This window comes from Tetrahymena thermophila (assembly GCF_000189635.1).
Source record: "Tetrahymena thermophila SB210 genomic scaffold scf_8254406, whole genome shotgun sequence".
NCBI lineage: Eukaryota > Ciliophora > Oligohymenophorea > Hymenostomatida > Tetrahymenidae > Tetrahymena > Tetrahymena thermophila.
In genome coordinates, this window is record NW_002476188.1 from 363,890 (window position 1) to 380,879 (window position 16,990).

At 22.4% G+C, this 16,990-nt stretch overlaps 4 protein-coding genes across 4 annotated transcripts; 2 read left to right on the top strand and 2 right to left on the bottom strand. All coding sequences in view use genetic code 6, as the record gives it.

Moving 5' to 3' along the window:
- Positions 1-573: 573 nt before the first annotated feature.
- TTHERM_00245550 (tetratricopeptide repeat protein) lies at positions 574-1,512 on the bottom strand (the record flags this gene model as incomplete). Its single annotated transcript, XM_001023784.1, has 1 exon — positions 574-1,512. The coding sequence occupies one exon, from the start codon at positions 1,510-1,512 to the stop codon at positions 574-576; it is 939 nt and encodes a 312-aa protein (XP_001023784.1).
- Positions 1,513-2,701: 1,189 nt separating this feature from the next.
- TTHERM_00245560 (tetratricopeptide repeat protein) lies at positions 2,702-3,919 on the bottom strand (the record flags this gene model as incomplete). Its single annotated transcript, XM_001023785.1, has 1 exon — positions 2,702-3,919. One exon carries the CDS (start codon positions 3,917-3,919, stop codon positions 2,702-2,704), a length of 1,218 nt encoding a protein of 405 aa, XP_001023785.1.
- Positions 3,920-5,932: 2,013 nt separating this feature from the next.
- Positions 5,933-10,731, top strand: TTHERM_00245570 (DENN (AEX-3) domain protein; the record flags this gene model as incomplete). Its single annotated transcript, XM_001023786.2, has 9 exons — positions 5,933-6,055; positions 6,285-6,645; positions 6,806-7,048; positions 7,642-7,847; positions 8,304-8,917; positions 8,970-9,237; positions 9,296-9,777; positions 9,979-10,495; positions 10,570-10,731. 9 exons carry the CDS (start codon positions 5,933-5,935, stop codon positions 10,729-10,731), a joined length of 2,976 nt encoding a protein of 991 aa, XP_001023786.2.
- A 1,336-nt stretch (positions 10,732-12,067) lies between these two features.
- On the top strand, positions 12,068-15,677 carry TTHERM_00245580 (transmembrane protein, putative; the record flags this gene model as incomplete). Its single annotated transcript, XM_001023787.2, has 9 exons — positions 12,068-12,223; positions 12,289-12,310; positions 12,381-12,568; positions 12,710-12,825; positions 12,881-13,157; positions 13,234-13,516; positions 13,741-15,211; positions 15,294-15,359; positions 15,413-15,677. The coding sequence occupies 9 exons, from the start codon at positions 12,068-12,070 to the stop codon at positions 15,675-15,677; spliced, it is 2,844 nt and encodes a 947-aa protein (XP_001023787.2).
- Between the last annotated feature and the right edge of the window lie 1,313 nt (positions 15,678-16,990).

A 16,990-nucleotide genomic window follows, 5' to 3' on the forward strand; every position in this document is an offset into this window, starting at 1 on the left:
TTTCAATAAAGTATTTGATTTGATGACAATAAGTAAACTATAATCAATCTTATTTACAATTAGCTGAATTAATCAATTTAATATTTAAGATTATTCCAAGATAAATATAAGAATGAAAATTATTAACAAAAAATTTATACTTGATATCTGACATTATTTTCATTTATAACAATTTTTTTACATTCTTAAGCTTTTATTATAATATAAATTTTTAAAAAAATACCTTAATTTTATACAGTAAAAAAGAAATTTTAAAGATATAAACATTAATTAATTCATATCAACAATTTATACCTTCTTTAGCAAATAATAATAGAAATCAGTATATCTTTGTTAGTAATTCATTATCATATAAATTAAAAAAAAAATACCTTAATTTTATACAGTAAAAAAGAAATTTTAAAGATATAAACATTAATTAATTCATATCAACAATTTATACCTTCTTTAGCAAATAATAATAGAAATCAGTATATCTTTGTTCGTAATTCAATTTTTTTTTAATCTTGATTTGATAGGAGAGGAATAGTATTTATATAAAATATAATTAAATAATAAATTGATTGCTTTATCTCATTTTAACCTTTCAATTTCAGCTTTTAACTTTTGAATATCTTCATTATTAGGATTTAAATCATCTGCAAAAGAAATGTGCTCAAAAGCTTCATCATATTTTTTAAGTTATTTTTAAGTTATTGCCATATAATAATATGGCAAATAACTACAACTAGGGTTATTGTCTATTGCTCTTTAAAATAGATCTTCTGCAATAAAAAATTCTTGATTTTCTAGATAAGCTTGTCCAAGAGCTAGTGATATTTCTATTTTTTCTTCTACTTCTTAAGCTTCATTTAAAAATTAAATAGCAGTGCCTATTCTATTCTTTTTAAGGAATGCATAACCTAAATTATAAGGAGCGAACCAATCATATGGATCTGCCTTTTACCCTTCTCTGCTGTAATAAATAGCAAAATCATGCTATTTGATACAGTTGTGTGCAAAAGCCCAATAACTAAAAAATGTATTATTTGAAGGATTTTTTTCTTCAATCTCCTTAAAAATTTCGATTGCCTCTTAGAATTTATTAAGTTCACACATAAACTTAGCTTTTTCTGAAGTAACTACATCAATTTTTGGATTTTTTATCTCCAATTCTTCAAAATACTTTAAACCTTCTTCGAATTTTTGGCTGGATCTAAATGACTCGCCTAGTAATAAATAAGGTTGAATTTGATTCGGATTTTGTTCTATAGCTTTTTTTAAGCTATCTATTGCATCTTTATAGCTGTCCTATTACATGAAATACTTAGCCTTTTTAAGATTTAGATCAAAATCTCCTTCCCCTTATCTTAATTCCTCATCACTTACATAAACATTTTCAATAACTCTTTTGTAGGATTTTATTTACTAAGTTTAGGTTTTAGGTATACCTCTTTACATAGAAGGGAAACCAATTTGATTTGGTTCTTGATTTTAGATATTTTAGAAAATCTATTATGTATTTGGAAGCATATTTGTTTATTCCTTTTCTTTGAAATATGTTATTTGCTTAAAAATAATAATTAGTTTTTTAATTTATGTTGGTTTAGATATTTCACTCAAAAGCTTTTTTTAGTTTAGTATACTTCAGATTTTTTTAGTTATTTTATTCTAATAACTATTTTACAAAAAAATAAGTAAATAAGTAAGTAAGTCGTTGCTAAGTGAATTTATGAGGCTGAAAAAAAAACAATGATTTCTAAATATTAAATATGGAATAAATTTTATTCTTATTTTAATTTTAATAGCACAAAAAATTCTAAATATGTGTGTCTAAAATTGTAAAAAAAAGAGTCTAAAAATCCTAATAAATTTGAAACAAAATCACACAAATAGTTCATTTAAAAAATATTTTACTTAAAAAAAAAATAATTCAATAAAATTCGATATTTGTTTTCCAAAGTTAAATTATTTTTTTTAATTGATTATTATATATATAGCACGCTAGGACACTGCCTTTTTCAAGGCTACATACATGAACAATAACTGAATATTTTAATTTTATTTATTTAGTAGTTTTTTATTTCTTTCATGTAATTATTATTATAAATATTTTTATTAAAAAAATAATATAAAATTTATGAATACATAAAATTAATAATAAATAATTTATGTATCAAATTCATAAAATAAAAATTTAAAAGCATTGTATAATGTTTTTTTAAAGAGAAATTGAAAAAATTTAATTATCTACTAGCTCAAAATTTATTATTTTTAAATTAAGAACAAAAATCAAAACAATTCCACAATTTTATTTTTCAATAAATTTTATTTAGTGTTTAAAGAAATTAATTATATTTTTAACCTGATTTGATAAAATAAAATTTAAGATAAAATTTGAATACGAATATATAATATATATATATAAATATATAATTATGTGAATAAGAATAAAGAAATAGATTGCTTGATTATATTGAATAAATAGGATTTTGGGATTTAAGTATAAATGTATTTGAATATTTTTTGATTATCAAGTAGTTATTTATTTACTTGTTTATTTCATCTTTTTTAGAAGAGAAATTTTTAACACTTTAATTTGATGCATAACTTTTTATTTTGTGTTACTGTATTGCTAGATCAATTTTCAAAAATTTCTTTTATGTTATTTTTTTAAATTACTTTTGCTTATCAAATTGGCTAATAAGAAATTTTATGATTGTCAGTCAATTACATGCAAATCAAAAGTTAATTCCTTAGGGTTCATTGTCATATGGTCTTTAATACTTTTTTCATAAGCATACAACATAAGTTAGACTGTTCTCAGGTGGGCTTGCTTTTTCATTTATATTTCTATTTGTTGTTGAACTATTTGAGACATTTTATATTTTTCCATTATAACTAAAATTTGGTTTTTTAAAAGCAAGAAGTCTTTTTCATAATTACTTTTTTGAAGATTTGTATTGCAAACATTTAATGACTCATCTACTCTACCAAGAGCTTATAAGCATAGAATCTTGATTTTGATCGCAATTTATAGAGCTCTCTTGTTGCTCTCATTTAGTGTAGCCTAAGATTCAATAATTCTATTGCAGTAATGTAGAGATTTTTCTAACTCATTTTGAATGTAGTATATTATAGCAAAAGAAGAAAGAGGAACCCAAGAATGAGGTTTTAATTCCATAGCTTTTTCAAAGCATGAACGGGCGTTATCAAAATCGTATCTTGTCATAAATATTTAGCCTTTTTTGATGTTAGCACCATAGCAATTGGGAAGCATTTTGAGATATTTATTGCACTCAACAATTGAAGACTAGGATTGATAGTTTGATGAAATTATATGAAATGCTTAAAAGCATTTTTTATCCTCCTTGTTAATTTTATGGGCTATTAACTCAAGTTGCTTTACCTCTTGCTACAAGTTTGGTGGTTTTTCTAATATGTCATCGTATAGAGGATCAAAAAATTTAATTTTGCACTACTCTAATAATAGCATGGCTTCGTTGTTTGATGGATCTACTTTTATGCATTGCTAGTAGAACTCAGAAGCATTTTTTCTAGAGTCTTTGATCAACTAGATATTTCCAAGATAGAAGTAAGGATGAGAGAAAGTAGGATATCTGAGGATAAGCCCATTTAAAATATCTTCCCCTTTGCTATAATCCTCTAATTAAATAAGACAAATAGCGTATACTAACTAAGAAAAGAAGAAATTTTTTGGAGTTTATAACTATTTGCAAGAAGCCATAATACGGCTGAAGTCTTCAAAGTTTTTTGGATAAAGTCTATACATCAAATCAGGTAAATTTTTGTAAATACTTTTTATTCCTTTGTAGGTTTTCATTTTCTCGTAATGCTTGATTTCATCTAATTTCAATAGCATTTCTTTTACTTCTAATGCTTAGTCAACACCAAAGCTACAACCTATTCCTTAACCCATTATTTTTTGTGATTAAAATTTTTTAAAGTCTGATTAATCGCTTTTAATTTAATATTAATTAATAATACGAACTAGTTATTAATTATTTTTTTATTAAAAACTTAGACTATAAAAATTAATTTCTTTTCTATTTTTCCAAATAATAAATAATTGGTTTTTTGTTCTATTTATAAACTTGTTGATAACTCTGGCTAAAACTAGCTTTCTTCTACTTATTTTCCTACCATTTTTAAAGCATAATGTACTAGATTACTCAATATATTACAACCTTGATATTTTTAAATTTTAAATTAATTTTATACATCTATGAATCAAAACAAATAAACTAAATATGATATTTTGCTTTTATGATAGTTGCTTTCAGTTAGTTGAGAGGATTTTAAATTTTATTGGGTTAACAGAAAATTTATTTATTTTGTAATCACCTTAAAAATTTAAATCTGCAGCAATAAATGTTTGTTTTACAATTTTTAATGGACGCAAATTATAATGAATGAATAATTTATTTATATATTTTTTAAATATTGTAAATTCAATTGTAAATAGTTTTAAAACCTGTAATTAAAATATTTGTTTGGATTATTTTAGGTTCAATTTTTATTTAGTATTTTTTTCTATTTGATTTTATACTCTATTCTATACATTAATTTATTTCATCCATAAAATTCATAAAATTGAAAATTAATCCTCAATTGTGATTAAATTTGAAACAAACAATATATATAAACACAAAATATCTACTCTTTTTTCTTTTAATTTTTTATATTTGAAATAATCTATCTATATATCTATACATAAGACTTTTTTTCGTTTAAAATAGAAAGATAAAATTTAATAAAACGTGATTAAATAACTTATACAAAAATAAAAAGGAAAATTTAGTATAAATTTAAATCTAATTCTTTTTCCACTTTAAAAAGCAAAATAATTTGTCTTCAAAACCATTTAAATATAAATTCCCTTTTATAAGTTTGTATTGATTTTTCATTTTATGAAAACAAATTTTATTTTTTGCAAATAAACTTTTTAGAAAAAAGTATTTTTGAAAGTTGTTTTAAAAATATTTAAATTAAAAAGGGTAAAAAGTGTTCAAAGTTAAATAAGAAATGAATTATGAATCATTCAATTTATCTATTTCACTGTAATTCATATTATCTTTTATTGTAAATTGTAATTAAATGTATCATTAAATTTAATAAAATCAGAAGAAAATAATTTAATTTCATTTTTTTATCACAAATTAATATTTTTAAGTTTGCAAAATAATTAAAAAATAAATAATTTTAACAAATAAAATACTTGCTTTTTTAATAAAAATTCTGATGGATAAAAGCATATCAAATGAAAGTTATTTTAATTTTTAAATAGAATAGATTGATTGAAGTAAAATTTAATTAATTATTTTTTTTAGTGCATTTTGAAAGTACATAATCATTAAAATAGAGGTTATAAACATTAAAATTATTATGAGCTGTGTTTAGATAAATCATAATTTATTTTGCCAATTTTAAGTGTTTAAAAATAATCTAGAACTATTTATTATTGAATTATCAGGTTTATTTTCAATTCATAAAATTTCTTCTATTCAATTATTTCTTTAAGTATTTTTTGATTAGCTTGTTGGGTGTTAAAATGAAATACTTTGTAAGTTTTTTTAGTTAAGACAAATAAATATGCTAGACTAAAGATAAAGATAAGGAATGAATGCATTAAAAAGTAATTGGTATTGGCATTTGTATTAATTTTAATATTAGTTTGAACGCAAGCAATTTATTAATTAATTTATTTAATATTTATCTTATATTGTTGATACAGAAAATAATTAATAAATTGATTGACTAATAATTTATCTTCATATTTTTTTTTGCGTATAAATAATTTGATAGATAGAATAAAATTTAGAAAAAAAAGAGGAGTTATATACACATAAAAATAAATAACAAATCAAACAAGATAATTACGAAATTATTAAAATTTTGTATTAAAATCAGAATAATCTTTGAGGTTTAGGAAATGGCTGACTATATAACTGATATTAAAAACAAAGATAACAAAATTTCTATTTTGTAAAATTTAGTTGAAAAGAATGATGGTCATGTAACACGATTAAAGAGCATGATTGAACAACTTAAAAAGGTATTTAACATAGCATTTTTCAATTCAAAATACTTAGCTTTTTTGGTTGTGTTTGTTTATATTCAACTTTTGCATTATAAGCTTACTAATATTTTTGTTTGCGTTAAGACTCTCTCTTCAATTAGTATAAGCAAGTAGCACAAAAAATAGCAATTTTCTATCAAAATGATAGCAAAATATTTGGAATTCTTTAACTTCATATTTCGAACCACTTTTAAATTATAAAAAGCAATTAAAGTTCGAATAGGAGAAGAACAATGAAATGGCAAAAGACATGAATAAGCTTAGAGAAACCATTTAATAATAAAATCTTAAAATAAGAGAGTTATAGGAATCTCTATTTAAAAGCAAGGAAAGTGAAAGGTAACTTCAAATAAAAATCAAAGATCTTCAAAGCAATAGTCCTTTGAAGAATACAAAGGGAAGTTCGACAACGACAGCTGCTCAATCAAAAAATAGTGATAAATAACACAACGAATAGATTTATAATATAAAAAGTATGATTGATCTAACCAAGCTAGAAGAATCTGAACTCAAGCATCAAGAATATGAAAGAAATTATTAAGAGAGTATACTTCAAAATAAAAGCAGTATGATTAAACTTTTTATTTTGTTTTAATCCTATTTGATTTACATCTGTTTATTATATGCTTTCCTTTTTAAATTATAACCTGTTCTTTAAAACATTAAACTGTCAATAATTAATTCACTTTTATCTGTCTCCCTCATTAACTTTTTTTAAATATTTAGCAAATGATCAATCAAATTCACCTTTATAAAGGTCAGTAGAAAGAAGCTAAATTGCATAAAACGATGAAATAAGTTGGTAAAATTCAGAAAAAAGAAGAAGAAATAACAATTTAAAAGTCGATTCTTCAGTGCTTAAAAACTCAAGTTTTCTTGAATCACCTAAAATACAAAGGACTATGTTAAGCGTAGTGGAAGAAGATCTTTCAAATATCATGAAATCAGCCCAATATCAAAAGGAATTAGGTAATAAAAATAGAGGATATCTTGTATAAACTTGTATGTTAAGGAGTATAAGAATTTGCTTTAAAATAAAGTATCTTAAAAATATTTCTATCGTAGAACAGATAGAAAAAAACTAGTAAAATGAATGAACACATTATAGATTTAAAATAGTATTTTAATTTGTAATCAAAGAGATAAAGCAAACAACAGGTTCATTGATTGATTCCCATTCAAGATTAATAACAAAATATTAAAAATACTTAGTAAAATTAATAAATACGTTAGGTGCAAAATACTTAAATAACTTTGAAAAATACTTTGAATTTTAATTAATTAATTAAATTTAATCATAAAGTTATTAAAATTCATTAGATATTTTAATAAAATAGCACAATTAAAACAATACTTTTTATCTTGTTTTTAAAGTATTATCGAAATAAATGAACACTCTTTTTGCATAAATTGATTTTATTCATTATTAATTGAAAAATAAATAAACAATTAATCTATGCACTTCCTTATTTTTTTCATTACTATGTTATAATCTTTTGTCCATATAAGTTTATCACTATTAAAATGATATTAAATTTATTTTAATTACTTTATTATTACAGATCCTGCCTTATTGAAGACTATAGCTAAAAGTATTGTTGCAATTAAATACACAAGCAAAGTTATGGAAAGTAGCACATGCTCTATTCCATGTGTTTCAGAATAAGGAGATGAGTGTAATGAAATGCATATTGACAAGAATTATAATGCTGATAGAATTTTAACAAATGAAGATAAGAATAGCTTATTTCACATAAAACTTAATGAGGTAAATATTTTTGCAATTTTTTGCTAAGATTTTATTGAAAATTATCTCATCAAGTCTGAATTTAGAATGTTTAATTTGATTTAGTTTAAATTCTATTTGTTCAAGATTTCATAGCAAGCATAATTTCTGTTGCTTTCTGATATTTTTTAAATCAAATAAGCCTGATTTTATCAATAAATTAATTAATCGATGATTTTTTGTAATGATTTTCTTTTGTTTATATTAACTTCCTAAAAAAAATACCTGTTTTCGCTATAAATGTATTTAATTGTTAAGAATTCTAAGGAAGTTGTTTATGTTTAGGAAATTTAAGATGACTAAATATCCCTAATTGCACAATTTGCTCCTGTAACAAAAAAATAAATAAAACAATTTAAATCTAAAGAATCACTTTCTATAAATAGCATCAAAAATATTTAAATTTCATGAATGAATGAATTTATTTGCTATTAATAGGTTGAGTAAGACGAGCTAAACTCTATTGAAGTTAGAAAGAAAAAATCTTCAAGTATGTCAGATAAAGCATCAAGGAGAATTAGCTTTTAACCTAAAGGGATACATTATCATAATCATCATGGTAATTTAAAATCGAATAATAGCTAGTTAACTCCTACCAGCTAGAAAGTTTCATCAAATGGTATTATTAACACTAATTAATCAGACAATTAGTAGCAAAGCACTCGCTAAAAGGGATCTTCTACTCCTAGAATAGATACTTTTGATAATTAAAAGCAATAAGAAAGCTAAACAAGTTTAGGAAGTTAAAATCAGACATCACAAAATGGGGCAGGCAGCTTGAGAAACAATTAAATTTAAGATGAAGATATTATAGAAATTAAAGAAAGTATGGTTTCAGGAGTTTATAGTGAAAGTACATCGGGAAGCAATTCTCCCAAATGCTCAGAAGACGCTGATATGTATTAACCATTTAGTCATTTTTTTGTTTTGGGATGTGATAAAGATGATGTGAAAGAATTTGATAAAATGGGAGTTGATAGAGTCTTACTACCAGGAAAGCTTCTTTATAATTACTCAGATAGAGTTAGCAAATCCAAGAATGACCCTTTCGAGTAAAATCCAAATTCAAATTCAATAAATACATAAAAATATTAATTTAAACAGAATAGTGAAAAAGCAAGTTTCAGAATATGCATTTCCTTATGGGTTAGAAGTTAAGAAAATAGATGGTGATATGGGTTAAATTAAATAGATAATTATTCCTCCAACAAAGCATGGTATGAATGATAAATTTTTCTTTTTTAAAATGCGCAGCCAAGAGAATTTTAAGCAAGTCTAAGTAGAAAAACAAAAGAATGACTTATTGAAGATTGTAAACCCTAATAAAGTTCTTTTCTTTACCTGCCTGTAGATTCGAGATTTCATCGAAATTGTATGAATAATAAATTACATTTTTTGTTTTATTAACAATTATTTGTAATTAAATTAAGACCAGCGATGACGATACTTAAAAGAAAAGCTATTGGAGGGTTCAAAAGATATTTTGCTTTGTAAGTTACTTCCCATTCTATGACCTATTAAGCCGTTTGCTTTAAATCGTTCAAGACTCGATTAAGGTGGAACGACAATTCGTCATGCTGAATGCAGATAATTTTACTGAGCTAGATAAAATAGATAGCGACTCAGTTCAATTACATATCAGTAAAAATATAGAATAATATTTATAACAATGGTAAAGAACAGAGCTTAGAATACTAGGAAAGGAGTATAAATTTAGCATGGATTAGCAAGGATTCTTTCAATACAATTTACCCAGCCATCCTGACTTCCGTAAAAAATCGCTTAGCTGGAGTTTGATTGGCCCTATCAGTTGTCTATCTTTTCAAAATTTCCTTTTCATTCTATTTGCAATTTTGTAGGAATAGCATATTATTTTTGTAAGCACAAATCTTTGTCTTTTGACAAAAGCAATGTAAATAATTTTTAATTCATTAATTTTTGTTTAAATTTGTTTCAATAAAGTCCAATTTTCAATTTGAAATTTAAAAAAACTAGCTTTAAGATTAAAATGTTTTTATCTTAAAAATTGTAAATAATAATTAAATAAATAAATGAATGAAAAATTAGAATTAAGTTGATAATAAAAATTAAATTATTTTTTTATTTAAATAAGTGCATGCTTTGAAGCTTTAATTATGCCTTTTTAATGGCCCTATCCTATTGTTTACACTCTCCCTGAAAATCTAATGGGATTACTGGGATCACCTTAACCTATAATTCTGGGTATTAACAGAAGTGGAAGATATGTTCTCAGCTAGGATTTAGTTGAGAGTAATCCTGATCATATTTTTGTGCTTTTAGATGAAGGTACTATCCTAACAAATAACAACAACTATGTGAAGCAATATTAAAAAAATCCTCCTTCTCTTTCATTAAAATAATAATTAGCTGAAGACTACTCTCGTGTTGGACTCAGCTTAAATGATGCTCTAAAAGTATATAATTAAGCTTAATATTAATAATTTAATAGCAGCGAGCAATACAAAAGATCGTTCCCAATCCCTAAATTCCATGTAAAGAATGATGAAATAGTTGTTCTAGAAAATATAATGTAGACATGCTTTAATATATTTTAATAAAAAATAATTTCTTTGCTCCCAAAGCAACCTATATATGACAGTGATGAATAGGTAATTTACTAATTTATAAATTCATTCTTAATCAAATTATAAACATATATTCATTTTTTTTAATATCAATAAAGCTATTAGATTATGATAAAATTAAGAGTATAATTCTCTAGCAGTCTAGCGAAGAAGATAAACTTTTCCTAAACAATTTTTGTTCATAAAGTAGCTAAATTTTCCTCTACTTTTGTGAAGATTTTTACAATCTTGTTGAAGACAATAATATGAAAGAACATTGATATTTTAATTAGAAAAAATACCATAATTTATAGAATCTATTTTAAAAAAGGAATAAGAGTAAAAACCAAATTAATAACAACAACAAAAACATTTTAAAATAAGTTAAAAAATAATAATAATAATAATAATAACAACAATAATACATTATTTATCAATAAAAATTAGATAAGAAGAGTACTTGATTGATTGAATTATAAAAATAAAATTTTATGATTATAAATTATTAGCTTTATAAATAATTAAATTATGAAATTACAATCACAAATTTCAAGTAAAATAAAAAAACATACAATTTTACTATTTAATTTATAACATTTTAAGTAAAAAATATATTTATTTATTTATGTAAACACATATAAAAATGAATTGAATTTATCAATGAAAGAAAACAAAGCAATTTACATTTACTTTAATTGTGAGAGATATGATATAAAATATTTTATATAAATAAAAATAAATATATAAATTTTAATTGACTTGGCTTCCTTTTTAAAATAAAAAATAAATAAAGGAAAATAAGAAAAGCTGTCTGTCTGATACTAATTCCTTCTAAATAAATCGAATGGGTGGAAATTAATAAAAATAAAATTTTTTTATTCTGAAATAAGAATTTTGTTTCTCTTTTGCTCACGATTATTGTTAATAATTAAATAATATTAATAACCTTTTCATATTTAAGAATTATATAAAACAAACATTTGTTCCATTAAAAATTTAAAAAAAGGAAAATAAGAAAAGTTGTCAGATACTACTTCCTTCTAAAATTAATTGAATGGGTGAAAATTAATAAAAATAAAATTTTTTTATTCTGAAATAAGAATTTTGTTTCTCTTTTGCTCACGATTATTGTTAATAATTAAATAATATTAATAACCTTTTCATATTTAAGAATTATATAAAACAAACATTTGTTCCATTAAAAATTTAAAAAAAGGAAAATAAGAAAAGTTGTCTGATACTACTTCCTTCTAAAATTAATTGAATGGGTGAAAATTAATAAAAATTAAATTTTTTTATTCTGAAATAAGAATTTTGTTTCTCTTTTGCTCACAATTATTGTTAATAATTAAATAATATTAATAACCTTTTCATATTTAAGAATTAAATAAAACGAACATTGTTCCATTAAAAATTTACATATTAATATTAATAATGAGTCATTTTGAAATAGCAATTACAAAATAATAACTCTTATTTGCTTTAAATTGTTTCTAATTTATTATTGTTATAATTATGAATTAATAATAATTTATTAATTTGAAAGTAGGAAACCAACCAAAAAGTGAAAGTAGAAGTAATAATTTAAGTAAAAAACTAACAATAAAAGAAAAATAAATGGTTAATTATTTTAGAAGAATTTTAACAAAGCTAGATATTTTTGGCTCGAATGTCGGTTTAAACTACAACAAAAATAATATGTTTTAGACCTCCATCGGAGGGGTTTTAAGCATATTCTTTTGTGCTTTAGTAAGCATATTTTTTTGGAACAATGTAAGATTTACATAATTTAAATAGACATTTTATATTAAACTTTATCATATTTATAAAATAAATAGATCATAGAATTTTTGAGAAAAAGTAAGTTTGTTTTGATTTAGATAATATATGGAATGAATTTGATTTAAACTATACTCTTTATAATAAATAGCATAAGTCACATCATCAACCACACAACAATATTCGCCAAATCCTGATCCTATAGTAGTTAATGCTTAAAATTTCATGTTCGCTGTGAAAATTTAATAAGACAATTTCGTAAAAAATCCAGTACTCAACATCACTCTTGAAACAAGAGATTATTAAAATTACGATAACGGAACTACAATAAAGCTTAAAGTAATAAGAAATAACTCTAATAGTATTTATTTTATTAAGAGCTCATTTTAAAAAGATAATAAACATCAATATTAATATTTTTTTTTCAAAAGAACTACTTTTTATTTAATTTATTTTTATATTTTAAATAAATGAAAAAAGTACAAATAATACTTGGAACCATGCACCCAATAACATTTTGCTTAATTACCCTCTTATGGAACAAATTGGACTGAAGTTTTTATAAAATATCAATTCAATGACTATTTATGCCCACTGTAAATAAAAAATGTGATATAAATAAATTTTTAAGTATCAATATTAAATTTTTAGATTAAATTACAATTTTACTGTTGGAGGAGACTACAATAGCCCTCATTTCTTCCATTGGAAATTTAGTGTTGGGAAATGTTTTAATTCTACTAATCCTAATGCCACATGGTAACCAACTTGTTAATCAACTGATGCTATAAATAATCTTTTTGCTACAGATTAAAATGTGAGATTTCTTTTGTATACAAGTAACTATATAATAAATCCAAAGAACAGTGAAGGTTATGTTTCTAGTTTTGTAGAAGACTCTCTCATATTTTCAGTATAAAAAGAAGTGGTAATTAAATATTTGCCCACAATAATTATCAATACATAAAACATTTCTAACTAACTAATTAATTAATTAATTAAAGGCATACACAACAGCAGATATATTTTTTACATAAAATACAATTAATACTGATTAAAGCCTTATCCCATTTAAAGATATATAAACTGAGTAATATCTACGCTACTCATTCGGAAATCTCAGATAGCAGTATGTCATAGGATATTAGCCCGTGGTCTATGGAGATTTTTATATCAGAAAAGATTGTATGTCCTACATTCATAATAGGTCTTTCACAAAAATAAGTGAAATTTTGTCTTATATCGGAGGATTTACTTAAGTTTTCATATTATTTACTGCAATAATAGGTAAATTACTTAATTACTTACTTACTTTCTTTAACCTTTGCCTCAAATAATACATATACTTTATAATAATTTTTATTAATTCTTTTTTTTCAATAAAATTTATAAATGAAAAGCTTTTGTTTTGTTGTTGTTATTTTATGATACATTTTTATTCTTATTTTTTGATGATTTTTGTGATTTAAAAAATTTTTACATTTTATAATTTTGTTTACAAACAATAATAGTCAACTATTACAACGATTATATGTACTCTATATCATTGGCTAATAAACTATATGATTTTGAGTTCAGCAATTAAAATGATAGTAAAAGCAAAGATAAGAAAAGTAATCCAAAACCTCTCACTTCTATTTCAAAAAAAGATGAGATATTAAACAGGTATAAGCAAAATAAATTAGATAAAATTGTTGAAGAAAACGATAATGTTATTGTATCTAAATAAGAGCTACCCATTATATAAAAACAAGAAAAAAATTAAAAAATAGTGGAGTAATAAAAAGTAAACAATAATTAAATTTAGATTGATATGTTAAAATTAGAAGATACTTAGAAAGTAAATCATGATGGTTTAAAGGAATAAAATAATCGAAAAAGTAAAAAGAAAAAGGTCACAACAAGAGAAGATGATGGTTTAATATCTCTAGATAAGTTAAAATTCATTTTAAATGAGAGATAGCAAAATCAATCAAAAAATTAGGAAAAAAATCAACTTTTAAGCAAAGGGAATGAAATTTAAAATATCAATAGTGAGATTGATATAAAAAGTCAATATACAAATCAATTTTATGAGAATATGAAAAGAGATAGTCAATAAGTGGAATAAAAAGATGTGATGAACGAAAGTATTACACCTGAATCGCCTCTTAAAAAAATAAAATAAAATAAAAAACAACATCAACAAACAGAATTAATTTAAAAAGCATCGAATAAAGCAGCTGAGGAAAATGAATAAAAGTCTGAGTTTTCCTAAGGAATAGATAGCCAAAGAAATTAAAATTATTTGATGAATTAAGAACTTACTGAGCTGACAGAATAAAGAAGTAAACAAAATTCAATTATGCCATAGGGAAATAAGGATCTGAATTCTCCTAGTCAAACTCCTAGGTAAAACTAAGAATAAAAAAAGCTTTTGGAAAATCTAGGAATTAGAGATAAGAAGCACTTCTTAACAAAAGAATTCGAATATCTTGTTAAAAGGCAGAAGAGTATTACTATGACTTTTAAATTTTTCCTTTACAAAATATCTTTTGGAAGATTTTTCAGGACAGAGCAAGTACTACTTTTAGACAAAGCAGAAAAGTAAATGAAAAAAGATCTAGATGTTTTCATGATATTAAATAGGATTAAAGAGCTAGAAAAATTCAAAGCACTATTTTTAGATAGGAACCAAGAAATACTTTTTAATTTCTTCCCAAAACCCATTATTTCGATTACAAGTATGTCTAACATGCCATCTAGAGCAGAAATGACTGATTTATTCAACTAAATTTCCAAGCAAGAAGCTAAAAAAAAGAACATGACTAACACAATGAAGAAATTAAAACTTAAATTTAAAACTGCTTTACTAGTAACAAGGGCAGTCCAAATTCTTAAAAGACCTTTACATAAAAAAGTTACTTAGTTTGATACGATTTCTGCCTACAGAAAACTATTCGATGCCTACGAAAGCTTGAGATCCTCAAACTAGAATATTTCGTAAAATAAATTTCATCAAATTATTATTAAAATTTATAATCAAATATTTGAAAGTTTAATTATAATTTACAATAAAATATAGTTTTAATACTAAGCTAATAACCTTACTGGGTGAAGAGATGAACAAGATTCTTGAAATAGCAAATTTGTAAATTTTGCAAAATATAAATTTAAAACTTAAGTATTTCTTTTTAACAATAGGATTGAAGTTAAGAACGATAAAAGGATAAAAGAAAGCTCATTTAATAAATTAAATTAAGAAATCCCCAATAGTCCTAAGCTAGGTTAATCATAATTAAGTAGCTTTTTCCATAAAAATGAAACATATAGAGCCAATAATTCTTTCCAATTAAAACCTGAAGAATATATTAATTCGGGAGAAAATCTTTTTAGCAGATAAAACTATAATTCTGAGTTATAATCAGTAGAAAAGATCAATTTTAAAAAGAATTCATCTTAGAATTGAAAATAAATCAATATATTTGAGTGTTAAATAAATTATAACTATTTTATTTGTATAAAAAATTATATATGTTCATTAAAGCATATCAAATAAATTGTCTTTAATTCTTTGAAATAATCATTTCTTTAAATAAATTTTTGATAAATTTATTAAGAATTGTACTATTTTTGAGATACATTTCTTAAATTTGTTTGTTCATTTTTAATAAAAGTTGAATGCTTTTCAAACATAACAATTAATATATTAAAAAGCAATCTACGAAAAAAATAATTACAAACAGTAATTAAAAATAAAAAAAATTGACCATAAACTAATTATATTTTAAATCCTTTTCAGATTTTTATGATGATTTAAAAATAATTTTAAAATTTTATATTTATTTATTTGTACCTATTACTTTTGTCTGTAGTTAAAGGTATTATGGCTATCTAAAAATTTTAAATATATAAAAATTAATTATTTTATTTGATTATTATAACCTCAATACTATTTCTACAATATTTAATTTATTATTAACCCATTAAATGATAGATAAAAATTTTTTTATTTTTTAGAAAAAGACAATTTTAATTTACAATCAGTAATTTAGAAAAAATATTAACTCAAAAAAGATAAATTAGTAAAGATAATGATTTTTAGTCGTTTTAGCTTTATAAAAATATATTTAACTATTTTTAAAAGAATAAGAGGCTGATTAACTTTTGTAAAATTAAATTTTTGATGAAGTTATTTTCTTATCAAACAAACGAATTATTTTTAAAAGATATTAGAAACTATTCTAAAATATTGATTCTTTTTTATTATAAGATTATATACTTTTGTGAAAAAAATAAAATAAGATTAATATATAATTACTTATTACCTATTTAAATAAATTTTGAAAATATCTTTATTCAGATTTCTGAATTTTATTTTATTTTCAAATTACAAGCTTTGATTAGAATCAAATTTAATAAATGATGTAATAATCAATGAAGTATTAGTTGAAAAATTTAAATTATTTTTACTGTTTTTTTTAAATTTAATGTTTTTTGTATCAAATAAATACAAAAAAGTTAGAATAACCTATGAAAATATTACAAATAAAAAATAATTTATTTAACTAATTGATATTAGTAAATATTTATTTTTAAAGGATATTTTTTTTTGTCTTTAAAGTTTAAAGCATGAATTTGAGTCATTAAACGTAAATTGGTATAATAAAAATATTAATTTAATCAGTGGATTTTTGCTTAACAGCTCAAAGTTGAGAGATAAACATGAATCTTTGCTTTTAATTTTAGGGGAGTCTTTAATTTAATTAAAAGGTCTTTTTT